The sequence below is a fragment of the Apteryx mantelli genome, chromosome 5 (genome assembly GCF_036417845.1).
Source record: "Apteryx mantelli isolate bAptMan1 chromosome 5, bAptMan1.hap1, whole genome shotgun sequence".
NCBI classification, from domain to species: Eukaryota; Metazoa; Chordata; class Aves; order Apterygiformes; family Apterygidae; genus Apteryx; species Apteryx mantelli.
The window spans coordinates 14,982,614-15,003,698 of record NC_089982.1 but is presented as its reverse complement, the minus strand read 5'-3'; the positions used below and the strand labels follow the sequence as shown (position 1 = coordinate 15,003,698).

General features: G+C 41.4%; 1 protein-coding gene across 1 annotated transcript in view; it reads right to left on the bottom strand.

The window, feature by feature from the left end:
* Positions 1 to 21,085, bottom strand: part of PDLIM5 (PDZ and LIM domain 5) — a 122,830-nt gene that overhangs the window by 68,857 nt on the left and 32,888 nt on the right. Inside the window, exon 3 of the mRNA XM_067297536.1 lies at positions 15,530 to 15,681. Within this exon, the coding sequence (XP_067153637.1) occupies positions 15,530 to 15,681 (152 nt within the window). The remainder of the gene's footprint in view (positions 1 to 15,529; positions 15,682 to 21,085) is intronic.

Here is a 21,085-nt window from a genome sequence, read left to right as displayed (position 1 = left end):
ATTTAAGAATTTAAGTACTTGAGAGGCCTTGAATGGAAAACATTACACATTTTTGTACTTCTAAACACTGTTAGACGTTACACCTAACGCAGTACGTGTGTTTTAGTGACTCCATGTGTCACTGAAGCTTACAAAGCCACCTCGCAGGAGCAGACTGCATTTAAGGAAAAAATAATCTGCTAGCAATCAAGTAGCATTAGTTATCTCTGAAGTCACCGTGCTCATTAAAACTTTGGCTTTCTAAACTGCATAGGATGTTTTAAGAACGTATTCTACATACTATTTTTAGCCTTTAGCACGGAAGCATAACAGCTATAAAGGATACTATATAGTAAGTAGAGTTTAAAATACTCTGGTTTTATTTTCTTACCAAAAGGCATTAAATGTGTTAAAAGTGCCTTCTGCTGAAGATCACATTATTTCCATAATTCATTCCTTCCTGCCGAGGTATACTGCTTTGTACAGCAGCAGTCACCCACAGCTTAAATGCAAAAAACAGACTAGGCAGAAGAGCAAAACCCCAAAACTCAAAAACCCATTGCCTCTCAGATAACCCATTTAACTGCCCAGTGAGGACTTAATTATTGCAGTCAGAAAGGAACAGCCCCCATCAGCTTGGAAGCAATCTCACCTGCTGACACAAATGCTCTATAAAGTCTAGGTGCCTGTCTCAGACAGCAGCTTAGAGCCTTGTGAATTTTTCGCAGGTTTTATTTTGACAGATTCAGTGCTTATCTACATCCGCATAAAACCAACTTTTCAAACCTTCAGGGAAGCTTTTTTTTAAATATATATATATATATATATATAAAATATATTTTAATTATATCTTGGTAAAAGTTAGGAGAGTTAGAAAATTTGTAGCTTGCCAAAATTGCGGGAAAAAGTACTTGGCATATATTATAAGCATAAAATTTGCAGGGCACTAAGAGGAACACTGAAGATCCAAAAACATTAAAGCATATAGATCTGTTGTGAATTTAAATGCAGTAGAGAAACTGAAATCACTCGCAAGCTTCATTTTAAGAGAGCCTCAACTCAGCTTACACTGTCTACAAGAATGCTGGAAAAACACTAAGACCTAAACCCGCGCCGATATTTTACAGAGTATGCACCAAACAGTTTAGGTTGACTGCACTTGATGCCAACAGAGAAAATAAACAACAACAAAAGTCATTTGCTCAATTTATAAGAGAAATGCGTGTCAAATATACAAAAACCCAGGGTCAGTTCTGGTTCTGGTGGGCACGACCCCTCCATACCAACTCGGGGAGCCCTGGTCTGCACCTCTGAGGCAAAGCAGCCTTTCCAGTGGGCAGATTACCATCCCAAAGTGTTTTTTGGAAGATCTGCAATCACCGCCCCCCCCCATTTCATTCCTATATATTTGTTGCTACTATTTTTGCTTTTAAGCTCTTGTGGATCAAAAGTACAGGCAATTCTTTGTCACGGCATATTTCCCCGGAAAAGGCAGTCTTTCAGGAACTGGAATCAACACTTATACCCCTGCACTGAGGATGTGCCACAGCATTTTCACTATTTTTTTCATGCCTCCTATATCTCTTTCCCTTTCCCTGAGAGTTATGCATTCTTCCCTTAAAAGCCTCCTCATTCTTTCAAACATAATATTCTTTCAGCCAGTTGTTTCCTTACGGTTCTGCCCTTTGCTCCCAACTTTCTAATCTTTTTTCTGATGCCCACGTTCCCACTTTTCAGAGCTCCTCCAGACTGGCAGCATCACAAGTCTCCCTTGTATCGATCCGCTGCCCGGGGGCGAGCACAGATCTGATGTCTCCGGCAGCAGCTGCTGGCCTCAGGCCATGCCTGAGACAGAGGAGGATTGTGGAGCAGACAGAAGCAAGTGGAGCCGGTTAAAAGGGCAGTTCAAAGCCTTTAAGAAGTTGGGTAGGGTCTCTCCAACCTTCCTGCTCGTCTTGAGACAGAAGGGAAATTTTTCATTCCACGCACTTCTGGGGGAAGAGGCTCAGACATCTAACGGCTTCACCAGAAGCACCACAAGGTCGCAGAGAAGCACGTCCGCTGGGGCCCTGCCGCAGCCGGGAACCAATGTCCTGTCAAGAACGGGAATTACTGCATCTCCGCAAATGGAAGAACATGCACAACTGCAAAGACAAAGTGCGTTTCGTCTAGTGGGGATAAGGAAGAGCGAGCTGGGACTAAGCTGACGTTTCGGGTGCATCCTCAAGGCTTCCTAGCTCAGGCCTGGACCCACCAAGTTGAGCAACGCTTAGCTCTGATGCAGACAGTGGAAACGGTGCAGAGAAGCAGGTAAAGAAAACTGAGAATCTCTTCCCAAAAGACTTGTCGCGCATTAGGAGAAAGCAGGGCTACACTGCATGCAAAGTTGGAAGCAATTAAAAACCAGCATGAGAAAACACTTTCTTTCTGTACACAGCACAAACACCTTGATGTTGTCAGCCCGAGATTAGAGTGGCGTCGACAGATCTATGAAACAACACCCACCAGACCCCGATTTAATTGTTAGTTGCAGCTTTTCATGGCGAATCAAACCCACATGCCTTGTGCAAGCACGGCGCTGCTCATCACACAGCGGTTACGGAGCCACCGTGGGTAATTCCCCCCCTCCCTGTCTCCGCTGAATCATTGGATACCAGCCAGAACGAGTCCGGATACCAGACCGACAGGTTCGCCCATCCTACGCGCTCCTAGTTAAGACGAGGCAAGGCCTTCCCTACAGTTTGCAAAGTCTCTCAGTATTCTTCATGCCCCGGTATTCAGACCAGAACACGTCCACTGAAATACGCGCTACTGAACATCAGGCCAAAACACGTCCTCTCGGAAAACGTCAGGCAGCGGCGGCGATGCCGAACCAATATATATGTAGGCCTTTGTTACTCAACCACCAGGCAAAACTGGATTTTTACCCCTAATATTAAAGCAACTGCAACCTTAAAAGATGAAACCCACAGGCGTATCCTGTAGGGCAACGACACTCAAAAGAGTATTTTGCACCAGGGCTTTCAAGAAGAGGGTGCCTTTCTCTTGGTTTTATTTTCTTCTGGCAACTCATCTTTGAGAGGCGAAACCTGCGCACACTCTGAAACCCAAGTATTATGTAACAGTTCAGAGCAAAATTAATCAATCACTGAAAGGTAAAATAAACGTAATAATCAGTATTTGCCTATTCAATTCTTTGCAACAACAAAGTGCATGTGTGTGTATCGGTGTGGGGGGGGGGAAATCAGAGACTTTTCGGTTCACAAGGAGTTAAATAAAAATGACTGGCAATAGTCACCTCTAGTTGAAGAGTAATTATGGCATTTTCATTTGTGTAACATCTACTATTGAAGTCCTCAGCAGATTTTGGGTAAGAACAGATTTGCCGGTGTGAATGGTAGATAAAAGTTATCTGCATTAAAAAAATGAAGAAAAAAAGAAAAAGGAAACCAGAAGAAAGAACAAAACATTGCCTGAAGCCAGACCAGATCTATGGCGAACCCAGGAATGGAACTAGAAATCTTAGATTTAAAAGCTACGCTTAATCACAAGATCATCTCTAACAAACAGAACAACATCTGAAATAACAAGATTATTAACAGACAACATCCTTTAAAAGTAATACAACATTTTAAATAAAGTGGTAATTAGCTGCTTCATATAGCAGGTAATATTACTAGAGGAAAAAAAGTTTTGTTACACTGTGCTGCAGTGCTTACGGAGGATTAGTGATTACACACCGCTGTAGCTGTGCCTACCATGGAAATCCATGATAAAACACGGAAAAGAAAGCTCCAGTTGTATCAAAGGCAGCTTGGAGAATAATATTCTTTGAAGATTACTTCAATGAAACAATATATAACAAAAATTGAAGAACACTGCTTTTCTAATGGCTTTCTATAAGTCAAAGCAAAAAAATAATAAAAAAACCCCTCTATACTCCCCTCAAAGGATTATTTATAAATAGGAGGAAGACGGTTACTGAAAGAACTTCCTGAAATACAGCTATGAACCTTTTTCTTAGAACAACTACAAAGCAGGAAATATACACTTGACAAGCATCTAACTGGGAACAACACTAAGAGCAAACATCATCGCAACCACCACGGACCAGCTAGGCTGGTATCCCACCGTCCCTTGAGAGCAAACACTTTGCCCTTATATAGGAAGCAGGCGCTTCCTTCCACCCATTAGACAGGAGCTTTATACCATATTGCATCACTATCAACAGTCAGCAAAATCAACTCCCGTAATCTAAAGAGATTTATTCGACTTAATGAAGATTTCTTAATAGTTTTGTTACTGCACTCCTAAAATATATGCATCTAATGTTTTGGAAATAAATTCAGTCCTCTAATTAGAAGCGTCTACGTTATTCAAGAACACTTAAAGTGAAAGAAAGTTGCAGCCTCTTCAGACTGGGGATGTTTGAACATGTATGTTTTGTTTCCACCCATCAATAGCAATGAAAAGGCTTTTCAACACCAGGAATGTATATCCACTTAAAATCCGAGCAAATCCGACTGACTTGCGTAGTTTGCAACCTGGAGATTATTAGCCGGCAGCGGTCAGAATCGCAGTAACACTCGTTACCACCGCAATCTACCCAGGCATATTTTCTGTATTAAGTTTCAGCTTGCAAAATGTGAGCTCTTGCTGTAAGCAATAAAACATAAATCTGACCATGTGGCGTACATTAGCTGATTCGCTCATTAGCTGATACTCCCTCAACTCTGCTTTTTCGAATTCTGAAATATAGCAGGAAGTTATTGGAATTGCACAAAGTTGCCCTAAATCACAAGCAGGAGTTTGTCATTAACATGTCTTTCACCCGCTAGGTAGAGAGCTGCAAACTGATCCTCACCTACCGTACGGCAGCAGAGCTCCCTTGAAGCACACCGGCTGCCCAGGACCTGCTGAGATCAAGTACGATGCTCTAATTTCCAGACATTTCCTATCAGCTACACCGTTTCAGGTAAAATATATCCTAGCAAATTAAAATTGCCCATTCCTACCTCCACAGACAGAAATCAATCACATCATAACTCAGCTGGAGTATAGCTTAGTGTTAGTTGTAAAATATAGTGAAAACAGGCTTTTACATTAATGTATGTCTAAACATTAAGCCAAAACTAACGTTACATTTTTAATGATCTGCTCACTGTAAAACTTCAGGAACTTGTATGATCTTTTTCATTGTACATGTTTTGTCTTAGAAATTGAGTCTTTGTAAAAAAAAAAGTTTCAAATCATTTTACATCAGAATAATTTGATATCAAAACATTTAATGGAACATATCAGGATGATTGCTGCAGTTATCATCATGTTTATCTTAAAATTAAGAACACAGTCCTTATAATAACAACAGCTGATAAACATCTCTTCTTTTGACTAGTCCCAGCATATTATCTGAAACGTGCATGGTTTCTGATTTTACAGCAAATGTTTGTACTGTCAGCAAAATCACTTGCATCAGATTTTTTCCCCATCTTTTTTTAATTCCATGTCTCAAAACAACCAATTTTTTAAACAAATTAAATGTAAGACAAAGTTCAGGACCAGATTTTACAGTATTTGTCAGACGCCCGTGCTACGCCACCACTTGCACAAAGCAAAGGCGCGGACATTTCTCATCTCACATGGACATTTCTCACTGATTAAGGAAAGAAGCAGGAATATTGGATAAGGCTCTTTCATTATCATTTGACCCACTGCAAACAGGTGGGAACTTTTGGGGTCCAACACTTCCTCCATCCGTTTTCAGTGAGGGACTCTCAGATTTCGCCAGACTAGCAAATATTTTCCCACAAGCACTCACCATACTTCAACTGGTGATACCCTAACTCATTTCTCACCCAGCTGCTTATAAGCCTCTGCTGATTGTAACATCTGAGCCATCCTTCCAAGCATCTACAGCCTTTTTATCTTTCTTTTCCCTTCCTAGCCCTATTAGAAAACTGAAGTGACTACAGTTTTATTAGTTTTGTTCATGTACATATTCAAGCAAGCAGGTGCCCATGTTCAAGAAGAAAACCACCCTGAAGACATGCTGCCACTGCTGTCCGCAATCAGTGGTCCCAGCACCCAAGAGAAAGTCTGATGTCCTACAATGCTCAGCCATTCCCTTAGGGCAAGTTTCTGTTGCCTCAGAGCACAGCTTTGGGAAGGACCATAGTTTTTGATGGAAAAGCGGTCTGAATTAGCTAAGGCCAATTCCATGGAGGACTCTGACTCTGAGGACAGGAATCTTGGAAACCCATCATAAAGTGGGAGCCTATAAACCTAATTCATTAGAGACCATTACTTTATGATGGCCTCCTTATTTTCACGTGAATGACGGTGCAATTTCAAAACATACTCCTAAATGACCATACTTTGTTTCAGCTCACCAGAATAAGGTATGTAGAAAAAAACCCAAAAGCATAACCGTAACTTTGCTTCAATTGCTACAACTCAAAGCTGGTATTTTTCATTTCCCTGGGGACAAAGAAGAAAAAAAACAAAAAACCATTGTGTGCCTCCTCTTCAATCTTCACTGAAATAAATGTTTAATTCCAGGGCTGCTCCTTTTATTGACTTTTTTGCCCCCACTCCCCGCTTTATTTAAACCCCATATGACCAGTCTGCGGTTTTGAACGTTTCCTGCATTGGTATTAATGATACAGTAAGAAAAAAAATATATATATGCAGCTCAAATTACAGTGACAAAATATGTTAAATATAAAGTTGAAGGGAACTTCTTCAAGTTCAATAAATAATGCTCTCCTAGTGGTGCTTCGCATTACCCACTATCTGTACTTACTATCATGTTTATTTTTCCATACTATGTACAGTATCAGCCTCAAGAAGCTGACCCACCCTTAGAAATTTTGATCTTTTGCGGCTCTAAAGATGTCCTGGAAGGCGCTATGCTATACAACATGCAAGACTACTATGGTTTAACCAGCCCTCGCTCCCGCCCGTTTTCCTGGCAGATGGGGAGGTCGGAGCCCTCCAAATCACTGGGCTCCATTTTTACCCTGCAACCTTCCATTTTTACCCCAGTAACTCTCCTTTGAACTGAAAGGCAAGCCTTTAGTCTGCCGGGTTCACTTAGCTGTGGCATGTTTTGTGGTTCATCTAATTGCCAGTTGCCACGCAGCAAAATGCTGTGCACAACAAAAGAGGAATTTAAATACCAGCTGGAAGCAAGAGCTGTGCCCTTCCATTTATTTAGTTTGCTGGGCAGACTTTCTAAAAGCATAGCTTAGCTGGCAAAACCTGTTCAGCTGCTAAAGTAGGAGCAAAAGTTTTCTACCTTGCCTCAAAAAAAAAGAGAAATTGTGCATACACTTAGGCGTCAAGACACCTTTGTGTGCAAAGAAGAAACCAGCATCTTCATCCGCTTTGAATTCTTTGGACGATGTTTTATCCAGCGCTGCTTAATTTCAAAATCAGATAAGACACGAGGACCTAAGATGACTCAGTCTGCTCCCACTGCAAAACAAAGGCCACACACAAAACCCTTTCAGCTTCAGAGAAACGCTTGTCAAGATACAAATGTGTGAGCCCAGAAGCCACAGGGTCAGCTACCACCCCATGGGCAGCACCTGTTACTCACGCAGCGCTCATAGCCTCAGATGTGGTTCCACCAGACCAACCACCTACGCTTGGGAAAAGAGAAGGAAGCCTTCAATAAGAAGACACCACCAGCAGAAGTGAGACACCAAAACGCTACGCTCTGCACTAGCAACGTGAAGATGGCATCTACGGATCATGCAGGAATTTTAGCTTCAAAGAAACGCAGCCAAGGAAACACGTGTTGGAAGCGTGGAGGTTAAAAGTGACTCTCCAACCCCTGCCCACTGGCTATACGCTCCACCGGAGCATTTATTCTGCAGTTCACATTACTTCCAGGCCTAAAGGTCAGGCCGACAAAAGCACTTTGGGATTTTTATGCCACAAGGCACGCAACCTTGGATCACCTCTTCCCCGACAAGCTGCACAGCAAATGTCTCCGTTGACCGCGCCAGAGGCTGGGCAAGCCCCGGAGTCGCACAGGCATTTCTCAGGCTCCCAAAATCAGTAGCAGCAGCCTGTATTGATACTCACACGCACTTGCCTTTCAGTCACATCCCTGTCCCCCCACCAAATCATAACCCTGCTGGCACAGCTATCCTCCTCCTCCACTCCCTCAATACAGACTTTAAAATTTCTAAAAACACACAAGTTGAGTGTCGAAACAGAGATTTCAGAAGTCATGCGAGGGACTACAGAACTGTCACCACATCCTTCTGACCAAGAAACTGAGAGAGCTGCTTTATTTTGCAGAAAGAAGACCACTTATTATCAGCAACAGATTAGAAATATGTTAGCTCTTTTTTGCTAAAACTTTCAGCAAAATATCTGGCCAGTAACAAGTAGTTCAACTGGACTGGTTTCAAGTCTCGCAAGGTTACAAGCAGCTCTAATAACAGATCTACCTGGAATAACCATTGCCACAAAGCTTAGTGACAAATATCTAAATAAGAAAAGTGAACCTCTGATTGGGGAGGGTTTATTTTTCAGTCAGTTTATTTTCAGGCATAATTATACCAAATTAACATTAAGGATTGAGAGTACTGACCTAGGATTGAGGAACAAGTTACCTAAGGTTTTGACTTGCAACTAAACCATATACAAAATATATTATAATAGTGTTATTTCCTTAATTAACCAACATTCATGGAGAGGTCTAACATCCCTGAAGGAAGAGTTCTGTAAAAATTAGAATTATTCTGGAATCCTTTTTTCTGTAATAAAGTCAAATTTAGAAAAATTGATTCAGAAGATATGATGCTTTCAACCAATGCAGTGACTATGTCCAACTGGCACAGGAAAAACAACCTTCTTTTATATGCTAAAAAACCAAATAACTGAAGACTAAGATTAAAATGAAAATGCCCATGTAAGGGAAATGATGACTGCTAGTAAACCAAAGTTGGAGAATAATATGACTTCCTAATGCATTCTTATCATAGCGTTCTTAAAAGCTGACCCTTATATGGTTTATGAAAGCAAAACACTCACCCTGAGCAACCCAGGACTCAAACCTGACAATGAGATTAAACCATCAGCCATAGTGAGACATGTATTGCTAACAGCTTGAAATCCTTTCTATACTTGTATTCTTCTACTTGTTCCTCTGTTTATTTTTTTAAATGGTAATAGCCTCTCTCTCCATTTTACTTAGCAGTTATACTGTTTTCTCTTCTTTCCATGGAGAGAGTTTAAACTTTCAACCATTAGGTCTTCAGACTCCCCCATAACAGTGATTAGGGCTGGCTCTTGGGATCTGTGGTTCCATTCCCTGTGCTGCTGGCATTTATTTTTGCAGGATGAAGTAGTTTCTAGTCAACCTAAATTTTGGGAATATTTTGACATCTAAAGGAGTAAAAATTCAAGTGTCTCTTAAAACCTGGTCTACCTCACTTCCCCAACTTCAAAATAAGAGCAAGATCATCCTCTTTTTCTGTATTGTTTATTAGAATAGGCTCTCCATAGCAAAAAGCAGCAGAGAAGGGCTCTCAACACAGTAAGTGGCAATCTGATTTTATTATTATCTAAGAAAAGTTAGTCTGAGAATTATAATAATAGTAAGTAAAAAGCATACCGAGTCAGTCTTACTGCAGACAAACCTTTCTGAAATGGATAACTTGGAAAATGACCTTAGAAAATGGAAATCAAATGTTCCATAACATTTTTTCCCCTTATTATTCCACCTCAAATCATGAGAGTTTCAGCTGCATTTTAAGAAGTATCTAGACTTCATGTTTCCTGAAAGAAAAATTTAAAAGATGAGGGAAGAGTATGATAAAGACTCAGACCCAGGAAGGCAGACAAAATAATAAATAGATAAATGCTGATTCATGCTTTTTAACATTCCGGTTTAAATTTATCACCTGCAGAACTGACCCTGAAGTTTCATCCAAACTTTGGCTCTCCCAGGCCAAATCAAAAATATCCAGCAGGTTCTAGCCTCACCTGAGTCACTAATAGCCCTGTCGTACAAAAAATAAATAAATAAATAAGCAAGCAAACAACAAAAAAAAGCCCAACAAAACAAAACCACAAAGAAATAAAGCACTGAAATTCATCAGTTACTTTGCAATACACATATTCTGTCACAAAAATCCATTAACTTGTCCACTGCAGAGGTGGCAGTAGCATTTTAGCAACCATTCGCTGCTGACCTACAGCGCCCAAAATGATTTCTGAAGCACTGCGTATAGTGAGAGTTAAGTAAGTCTCAATAACCTTGAGAACCGTCCGTTCAGCTCCCAAAATGAGCGATGCTGGTGTTTTTTGTCTGCAGTACTGAAGGATAAAGTTCTCAGCAATATTGGAAAGAAATTCCTCTTAAGAACAGCACCATTTTCATACTCCAGTTGTACAGACTGGTTTGATGAGCTGGAGTGTTAAGTTTTTATATATATATATATATAATATAAATAAATAAATAAATATTATAAAAGCCAAGAAAAAAAAAAAACACACACACACACGTATAACTTTCCAGGCTTTTCTGTACTGTTTTTTTTCTTAATCTCTGCATTTCCCATTAACACATTTTCCAGAAGTTTCATGGGTAACATGACCTCATGTAAAAGCGAAAATCCAAGATCTTCATCTTTCTGACTTGCAAAGAATCATTAAGGCAGGACTGTGGAGAAACAATCCCTCAAAACAATATTTAAGATAGGTGGTTCTTCTTCGCAAATCAGTGACTTACAGATGTGTTTATGGAAGTCCATGTTAAGTTACTGAAGCTGGAAGTACATCCAAAAAGCAAGCATCTGGTTTCCATCTGCTCTCATGGGAACCAGGAAAGGGCTTTAACTGAAAAATAAAGTATTGGGGTGCAAAAGAGCAAGAGCTCAGGGAGGGAGGGACATCTACCATAAAGAACATTTCCTTAACTATGAAATGCATTTAATGTTAAAAAGATATTCAGGAAACTAAAACTGCATGTACCAAAAAAAAAAAAAAAAAAAAAAAAAAAAAAAAAAAGCAAAGCAACAAAAAAAGATTCACCACCCAATCCCCACAGATTTTTAAGCTACATCTTATATGAAAAATGAGCATATAAAATGCTAAAACTATCATTTTAATTCATAACTTTTACAATGAAACCTTCATACTAAACAGTGAGACTTGTTTAAAGAACTAATTAATATTAGAAACACCTGAAAATACTTCCCAACACATGCAAATGTGTAGGCACCTATTACTGTACACAGCTGGCAAACACAAATTTATACATTTGTATTTAAGCAGTCTCCAGACGGCCTTTTAATTGCGACAGCTGTAATTCCAGTTCCTCCCAGGGACAGAGAACAACTGCATATTTCAACAACCAACAGGCTAAATTGCCTTATGGAGGAAAACGGAAGCTTTTATTCTCCTTTCAAATATTATGTCAACACTCATTTGCGAGTTACAAAACATCTAAATTGGTTTTTCACAGGAGGTGCATGCACATCTGCCTCCACAAATGTATTCCTTCAAGACTGTAAGTGCAGCTTTTGAAAGCATTGCTTTGAATATCCCCTCCCAGGCAAGATGCTACTTGCGTCTTACTTTGTTTCTCAGTACATTTGTTCAACCTAGGGCATAAAGACCAGAGAAAAATCAAATGCAAGCCTGACCAGCAGTGAAAAATCTTACCAAGCTACAACATTTATAGTAAGTCGATCAGAGAGTACTCCCTCCTCTCATCTTTGCCACGTACACTCACAAACTTTCCTTCATTTCTTCTAAAACATAGGCTGTAGTCATGCCCTCGGCACCGTATGAATTGGGACATCGAATCCCATTAACCTCACATGGGATCCGCTCAGGTTCACAGACTCCACTCCCAGCATCATGTATCAGTGCCTTGGGAGTGGTACACTTTTTTCTGAACTAGAATTTTGGTTCTCACAACACAAAAAAATCCAATGAAAAAACAAACAGGAAAGCCAGTAGCAAGACTGTTTCTTTTTCAAAGAATTGCTGCTCTGACAATTTTAATTAGTCTTTCCCCAGCAAATGGTACAGCCAGTCCCATCTCCGTCATTCCATGAGGTTGGTAATTTACCCAGCAATTTTTCCCCATATTGCAATTATTTTCACATTACACTTAAGTCTGCACTACTATACTCATTTCCAAATACACAAATTTACATGACTATGTCATATGATAACTGATCGAGAGTAAAGCATGAGTCCTTAGACAAGTATGCAGTACTTGACATTTTTTAAAATCACAAATAAAGATTACTCAAGTGTTACCATCAAATATGTATGGAATTGAAATACAAAATATATTTTTGTTCCTGTGACTACTTTCACCTGAATTCTTTCAGCTTGCTTAATTTCTTTTATCCAACAGCACGTGGATGGGCTCACAGTGCAAAAGCCATTAGCTGAAGGCATAATGCCCTTGCAGTTTTCTCAGTCCTCAAAAAATAATACACTGATCATTGTTTTCCTTTGAAGCAGCAGTATAGTATCTAGGACAGTATCTAGGAATTTATATGCACTTTTAAGACTAACCTCAACATTCTTGCATTGCAGTTCAAACTAAATGGTCTGTGTAGAAGTAGACAGAAGCTCAAGGACTGTGCAAAAAACCTCTAAAGATCATTAAAAGCAGTGAAAAGGATTAGATATGTCTTAGATTTTCCTATCTGTGTCACCAACTCATATTTTAACGGCCTGCACTCTTTCACATCAACATCATCTCTTTAATCTTGCGTGTGAACAATAATGGCTCAAAATATCTTATTTTGTTTTGTTTTGGGAGAAAAGGCAGGAGCAGAAGAACTTAATTATGGAAATCCCCAAATATGAAAACGGCGCATCTTGCCACGCCATGTCTCGCCATCCCATACTCATGGGACGTCCTTCCCCTGGCAGCTAGCATCTGTGGTCAGCGTGAGCCAAATCTGATCCCGAGAAGCACTTTCGTCTGGGCCAAAAAGAACAAACAAGCAAGCAAAGCAAACTGCCTGCTGAGCAGCAATGAGAGCAAGGCAATCTTCACAGGAGCTGGGAGAGCACTGCCTAAGTTAGGTTTTGTGGGGTTCGGGGAGAACCAGAAATAGCTGGAGAGCAGGAGACCGCAGCCTGGCAGAGCCTCAGGACAGGACATCTGTCCCACCCACGGCTGCTGGGACGGAGGTTGTTTCTTTGATCACGGCTAGCCTGATCCTGCAGTGAGATGACTTCAGCTCTCGGCTCACAGGTAGCAGACGCCAATGAGTCAGATCCCGCATGGGGTGGAAAGGGTGGGAACTGGAGAGGACTGGACAAATGCATTGTTCACTTGGTTTGCAAACCACCAAGCAGCCAGCCCAGCACCCAACCAGAAGCAACCTCAGACAAGTTATTGCCTGAACGGGGCACACCTGTTATTCCTTTCCTCTATCAGATGCTAACCCTGCCCATCCATTTATGATGATGGGAGAAAGCAGGCCCAACCTTCACAGCTGCCTGGAGGAGTGACTCAGCGGGCACCTGGAAAGCACAGCGCTCAATGCTCTGATTGCCTTGCTGAGGGACAGGAGATCAACTGATGCTCTAGATAAAACTGGCAGTTCTTTGGATGAACTGCTGTAATACCCTTGTTTACTCAAGAAAACTTTAAAATCAACTTTTTCAAGTTTCACCTAAGGAAATGCCCCGAGGCATGAACTATTCCACAAGACGCTCCTTTCCCCAGAGGCTGAGCAAGGGGAGTCCCTTATGAAGGGTAGCTAAGGACCAAGGTACACCGGCACAGCAGGAGAACTTTGCAATCAATGAAAGGACTACGACTGCTGTTGGTTTTTTTGGTTTTTGTTTTTTTTCATAACAAAAAAAAAATGGTTCTCATTACGCGATGTCTTCAGGGGCTGATCTTCCTCCAAGATGCTCGCTCACATCACTGAATAAAAATAGCAGTCTTCTAATAAAAGCCAATGTTTTGCACTGGGAGACTTTTGGGAGTTTAAAGGAATTCTCACTTGTGCTGCTGTTCTTCCTGCTTTGGTTCCAATAACCTCCACACAAGCATCCTGGTCCTCTCTTCCCAGGGCCTCCCAAAATACAGTCCCAAGCTAATAAAGGGTTGCTGAAATTCAGTAAACTGGACGTTTCAGGAATGGGGAGACTGGCCCAAGCTCTAACTTCTGTAGTAGATACTGCAATTAGCAACGTGAGGTTGTTACCTTGTGAAACAGCAGTATCCCTTCGGAAAAAATCTGTCACTGACTCTACACTGCATTATTTTCATACCTCAGAGGTTAACTATTAAAACAAACCCATCTGTCAGTACCAGGGGGATTCAAGATGGTAATATACTCAATAGGTAACATAGTGGGAAGTAATGCTCAAATATTCTTATGAAAAAGCCAACTATTTGCTAAATTGGCAGAATTCCTGGCCAAATGGTTCAACTTTGTACTTAAGTCCTAGTTTTGTCTTTAGGAAAACTGAAGACCTTCCCCTCCAATTAAAATCCAATATATAGTTCACTTTTGAGGAGCTTGCTCTATTTCTACTGTTCTTTATGTTCTTGACTTTTTGCCCCTCTTGTTACAGTCTACCTGCCATATCAGCTTCGTAATACAAAACCTGAGGCTATTTTTGATTAATAATGTTACGCCTCCTTTAATTTCTTCAAGAGTATGTCCTAGGTACTTGTTTAAAAGGACAATTCATGTTTTGTTTTTTTAATGCCACCAGATTATCATCCTATTCAGGAATGTAATCTCACTACAGTTGGTTCAGGAAGTCTGTATTAGAATATACTTTTTTTTTCTAACAGAAAAGAAATACAAACAGAAGTATTACAGACCTCTCTAAAACATACATTCACAGACTGACAGGATTTGCTTGAAGCATGCCACTTTCTTAGCAAGTATTTTTCAGGATGGAATATGAGACGTACTCCTGCTTTTCAAAACTCTATAGGCGCCAGCAATGGTAAACCCATTAGTGTAGACTGACAGATGAGCTTCTGGCCACTTGCATTGGCCAGCCCTGCTGAACAGCAGCATACAAGACTGTGCCTGGCTTAAAAATGAGAGGGAGGAAGGAAAAAAAAAAAAAAAAAGGCAACACTGAATAAGACTTACTATGGCAGCCAGATGTAAAGGAGTAAAGAGAGTTTTGTGAACAAAAATTATGAGGCAGGACATGAACCAAAAAGAAGTGCTCCAAGTCAATGGTGGGGATGGCGGGGGAGCAGGGAGAGCCTGGTTCTGGCCTGTTTTTAATTAAAACACTTAACGAACCTGAGGCTCAAAAAGGAAGAGGAACTAGAATTCACACAATGTAGAATAGGTGACAGAAGGTTGGAAAAGATCTTTATCCACTCATATAATTAACTTCTAGTAAGTTTTTTAAAATGCTATAAATCAAGACACATTTCAGACTACAACAGCATGTCTTTCAATCCCGGCCACTTAATGCATGCACTTTGCCAAACCACTTACATGTTTTTATCCTCCAAACAACTGTTATGACAATGATTAACTTATTATTATTAAAGAAAATGGCATCTTACCTTTGCAGAGTCATGTTCAAATTGTCTGTGCACGCCTTGATCTTGTTTTGCGCTTCCAGATGAGTCATCCCATCCGTACTTATGCCGTCAATGGTGAGAACCACATCACCTATCCCCACGTGCGCTCGGGCTGCCTTGCCGCTGTCGTTCAGCTGAAACACCACAAACGCAGTGAGTGAGAAACCTGGCTGTGTTATCTTTATATTCATTGAGTTTTCTATGTCCCTGTGGAAGTTGTTGTGCATCTACTATCCTTCCTGGTGAAGTCATATTTATACATTCTTGTTCTTCTTTCACTTAAATGGCAGCAAAAGCATTGCACAGCCTTGCCCGCTTGTCAAAATCCCCTTGTACTTGATCGGCTGAAAGTTGGGCACGCTCACCAAGAGAGGCGAACAGGGACAGGTCTCATCATTCCAGCGCAGGAGGAGGCAGGAGAGGTAGGAAGACTTGCCACCCTTCAGATTCAAAACATCCATTAGTCCCGCAGCATTACAGGTCAACACAACAATTTTGCCCAGAGGTGAAACAGAAGGATGCTGACAAGTGCAAGGTAGCAGAGCCAGTCCCACGCAGAGGGAAAAAAAGTGGAAGGCAAAGGAGAAAGAAAACATACTAACTCAGAAACCTTCTGGATTTACTAAATTCATCAGTATTACAATTTGTGTAGCGCATCATTTTTCAAAAGGCTTCAAAACCAAAGTCAGAATTCCTCAAAATTTGGTATACAGACCCATCTTTTGAGCTAGGAGAACCTGGTTGCTCTAAAACACAGGCCAGGGAACCCACCAAGCCTAGAGAAAGCTATGACCAACACAGCTGTTCATAGGGCAGACCCTCAAACCTTGCAGGGGGGGAAAAAAAAAGTCATAAACAGTTCTTTAAACCGATACATTACTGCATGCTGATATTTGTCAGCAACCTCTCAAAAAGGGAATGGAACTTAAGGGCATTAAAAACGAAAGGTCAGAAGGATCACTATTCTTTGTAATCCGACTGCTGAAGTGAAGAAAACCGAGCTTTCTCAGAAAGCATGCAAAGGTGCAGAGGGCACGCACGCTGCAGGGCGTGATGAGAAAGCAGTCTAAAAACAGTCGAAAGCAGGCTTCTGAAATAATTATTTCGTGGCGGGGGAGATCCGGAGCGGGGATCCTCTCACCTAGATACAGCGGATAAAACGTCCAAGTAACGGCGAGTGATTTTGGATAAGGGATTTGGCTCATGAGTAGAGGTGAGGTTGGTACTTCCAGGAAATTGCTGCTCGAGCAGTCGTCTCCCTTGACAGCACCCAGGCTGCGTTTCTGGGTCTGTAAAGTGGCTGTATTTAAAAAGTACCACAGTTACACGCAGCGTTTCACCACAGATAATGGAAAAAGTAATATAATCAGACTTGCAAATGTGAATCAGAACAACAGATATGCAAAAATAAATGAAATCAGGCACCTGCTTGATTTACTCTGGTGGTAAGGATTAGAACATTGGAAATATTTAAGGACTTTTCACACACTACAGACACATTTGTACCCTGTGACCCTCAATTCTGACGCTTCCCAGACTCTGTAACCGCACGTTATCATCACCAACTATAAAGTTAATAAAAGTATCTAGCATCAGTCACAGGTGAACCACGGTCTGCTTCAAAATGGAAAGACAAGTCAACTGATGGGGCAAAAGGAAAAAAACAACTAATGCCAATATCCTTTTAAGGAGGAAAGCATGGCCTAAAAACGTATCTTGGTTAACTGCACCTATACAGCCACAGGGAATCAACGCGCACTGCAGGAGGTATGCGTGGACCAGCATGGCGTTAAAATTATAAACCAGGCCATCTACCAATCCAGCTAGCTTCCTGCACTCTTGCAATACTTGATGGATCTGTTTTAATTCTATATTTACAACATGAGTCAGGTTTTTAAAAGCAAGCATGAGTTACAATTACAAAGCAAGGTCTTTGGTTTTTTTGTCTTTTGTTGTTTTTTTTTTTAAATGTTACACAGCAGACTTCTAAAGCTAAAAACTGCCCAACCAGAAACGTTTCCTAGTGCTTAGTTTCGCATCTATGTACTCTGGGAAGCTTTTTTTTTTTGGTTTAACCATCTGAATTCCTGACATGCAACCATTGCTCTAAAACACACTCCAAACTGAGATCTAACAAAAACAAACTACCTCTTCATTTAGGATGAACTTCAGAAGCAACAGTATTAAAAACTGATCTCGGCACAGTTTAAGCCCCAAGTTTTTAAAAGCAAGTAACCAAAACCATACTGGAATAACATTATTTTCTTTAGTTAAATTTTAGCCAGCCTATTATTTCATTTTGTAATAAACAATATAAAGAAAAAACAGAAAGAAAAAAACAACATCTGTTAAAATATCTCATTAAAAATTGAAAATAAAAAGACCTTTTCCCAAAAGATTTTTTCCAGGGGAAGAGTGTATGTTTGCATATATACAGACATACACACACGTGTATGTGTATATATACACATACATATCTCTGAATCAGTGCAATTTGTAGCTTAACTCATTTCTAATTAACATATAACCATTTATTTTTCTTACATGACTAAGATGACTTGACAAGCATCTCTTCTTCGACCATATCATCATTATTTAGCTCTTATGCAGTAATAAATGAAACTCTTAAATCGCAGTTACTCACAAGACAAAAGTCTATTAGAACAGAGACAGAAACTGCCTTTTATCTTTTCCACGCTGCCTGCCAGCGTGGTCTCGAATCCATCCGAGTTGCAACCGCCTTGCGCGATGTTGCATCACAACCACTTTCCCAAGGAAACTATTTCAGAGTCTGACAGTAAATTAGTGCTCCCTCATCACACAGACATCCGTCAATGCCAGCTTTAACTTCCCTTCACTCAGAGTTTAATCCACTGCTCCTCAATGAAGACTCGCTGGGCTAGCTGAAATCCTTCCAGCTTGCTTTTTTTCCTCTTCAAGCACATCTGATACTTGGGTGACTACAGAAAAATCAGTCAAAAAAAACAAAACAAAGAATAATCAAAACAGAAGTCAACCAGATAATGATCTTGAATCATGATCCTTTTTTGTCCTCTTTCTACCTATGTCCTTCCCTATATTAAAGTATTTAGGTAATTAAAAAAAAAAAAAATTAAAAAAGACCCATGCAAGGAAATAAGGAAATAGCATTGCAGGAGAACTTAGCAGGTTCACAAAATAAGCAAACAGGCAAACTCTCTTTCACAGAGTTACGTTCTGCCTTTCCACATAGAGGTTCAAACCCCATGGGCTTTATTTCCCTGCCACAGTACACTTTATGCTAATATTTACGCTCGCTCCCTGTCACTGTCTAGCTCACTCCTAGCCTCATTTCACCTGGCCAAGCACAACCTTGCATCCGTAGCACTTCTAGCAGCATGCTTTCAACTCTATTTAGAGCCCAAAGCACGCAGCCAGCAAACCCCGGCAAGAACCCGCGTGGAGCTGCGGCTCGGGGAAGAAACCCTTATACCCCGCTTTGGGGCCACGCACGCACCTGCTTCGCCGCTGCCCGTGAGCCCTCAAGGAGCTGCTCGCCCAAGCCACCCCTCAACTCCTTTCCTGCAAATAAAAAAAAAAGCAAAAACCCGACTTATGCTGTGTCTAGACTTCAGACTAACCAATTCACCCAGCTCAATTACTGCTCTTGGAAAGTAGAACTGGTTTCCCTTTCTACTCACGGGTAAAAAGGTACAAGCCTTGCACCCTCACCCTTCAGCTCCTGCAGCGGAAGCAGAAATCAGTGGCAACGAAACTCAGCGCAGCAGAGTCTGCAGTTCAAGAGGAACGCAAGTTCATCTCGGGCGCCTGCCAAACCTGCAGGCTCACAAGGCTGCCCATCACGTCCTGAGATACAGGCAACATCTCTCCCAGGGACCAGTCAACTTTAAGGCACTTCTCCTCTCCCTTGGAGAGAGGGCTGGGGTTGACACTCTTCCTAGCCCTGTTTTGTATAAATTCAAACCATGGTCTTTAAAAAAGAAAAAAAAAAAGGCAGTGAATGCCAACCCCTGCAACCCTCAGCTCAGGCTGAGGGCAGAGGTCCCAGGGTCAGCAGCAAATACTTCTCAGTCCGGTTCTGAACCCCACCACGACATAGCACCTCATGCCATGGTGAGAGGGCACCCGTGCACAGGTCATCTTGGTTGGCCTCAGCCCTTTTCCGCGGCACACAGCAGCTCCCTTGCTGCATTCCCGCGGTGGCGTGACGGAGCACACCCAGGCCAGCCCTTCGACACAATCCATGGAAAAATGTTGAAGAGAGCCCACAGGCATTCAAGCATTTTGCCAGCGAAGAACCCACAAAATCATCTCTCCCATGTCGTTCTCAGCTCTGCTTGGTACTCATCCTCAGCAGTAACCCTGGAGACAACAAGTATTTGAATGAGACTGGGCCATATGTCCCTGTCAATACCGTCAAACAAAAACTAACGCCAAGTTTAAGTTCTCTCCCTAAACAAGTGAGGCCGAGAACGCCTGCAGGCTCACGTGTTTCAGGAAAAAGAACAGGGTTTCAACCCTCCTTTTCTTCTTGAAATCATTTTCTGTCACTGTACATCACCCTTTGATATTTATCTAGTGTCCTCCACATAGAAAAAAAGTCTTCCAACCTGCTGTAACACTTCAAACAACCTGTTGCGTACCTGCACATATATCAGTCCCTTTATCCATCCCTGTGTGCAGCAAACCCCAAGCCAGGCACCCACAAAGGAGCAGGAGAGGATGTCGGTTGCTGGATACAACAAAGGAGGCACCACGTAGTGCAAATTACTCTCATGCACAATGGGCTTGAAAGCAGAATAGGATCTAAAATGTAAATTAACCTTACAAAATAGGATCGCTGCACAACACATAGGCCTTTTGGGTATGCGGTCTTGTATTTTTCATTAACACTAAACAGATGAGCTTGAAGGCCAGGAGTATGAAATGGAAGAACAAGTCCCCAGCCCCACTGGCTTGCCCCAGAAGGGATTATTGGGGAGCAAGAAGGGTTTCCACATGCTGGTGCCAGGAGGGTCATGAGCTGGTGCCACCTCTCGCTTGTCACAGTTTGACTGATCATGGTTTCCTTGCAGCTTTGTCCCCCCCAACCCGGGGAAAGGGTTTCATCGGTGCTGCCTCTCCCCCTCTGCTTCTCTTCAGATAGCCCAGTGCTGCAGGAGGTAAGGAAGCAATTACAGCTTCACACAAGGGGCCTTCAGCTCTAACTTCTGTTACTTTTGACACGTGGCCAAGATACCATCTTTACTGCAAATTCAGTACCACTTAGCAGAAAGGACGATCCCTGTTTTCTGACTTCCCTGTATCAAAGAGAAGCAATAAGCTAAATATACAGCAACAAATTCTGATATAATTCATGGATTTTACATGCAGTTTAAGCATTTTATTCAGGTACGGAAATAAAAGTTAAGATCTGGAAATTCCCACTGGAATTCAAAGGATTATTCAAATAAATCAAAGTTCACACTAATGGTGGGGGGATTTATCCTAGCTCTATTAGCAACTAACAAGGCTCTAGACATCTGGTCTTGCTTTCGT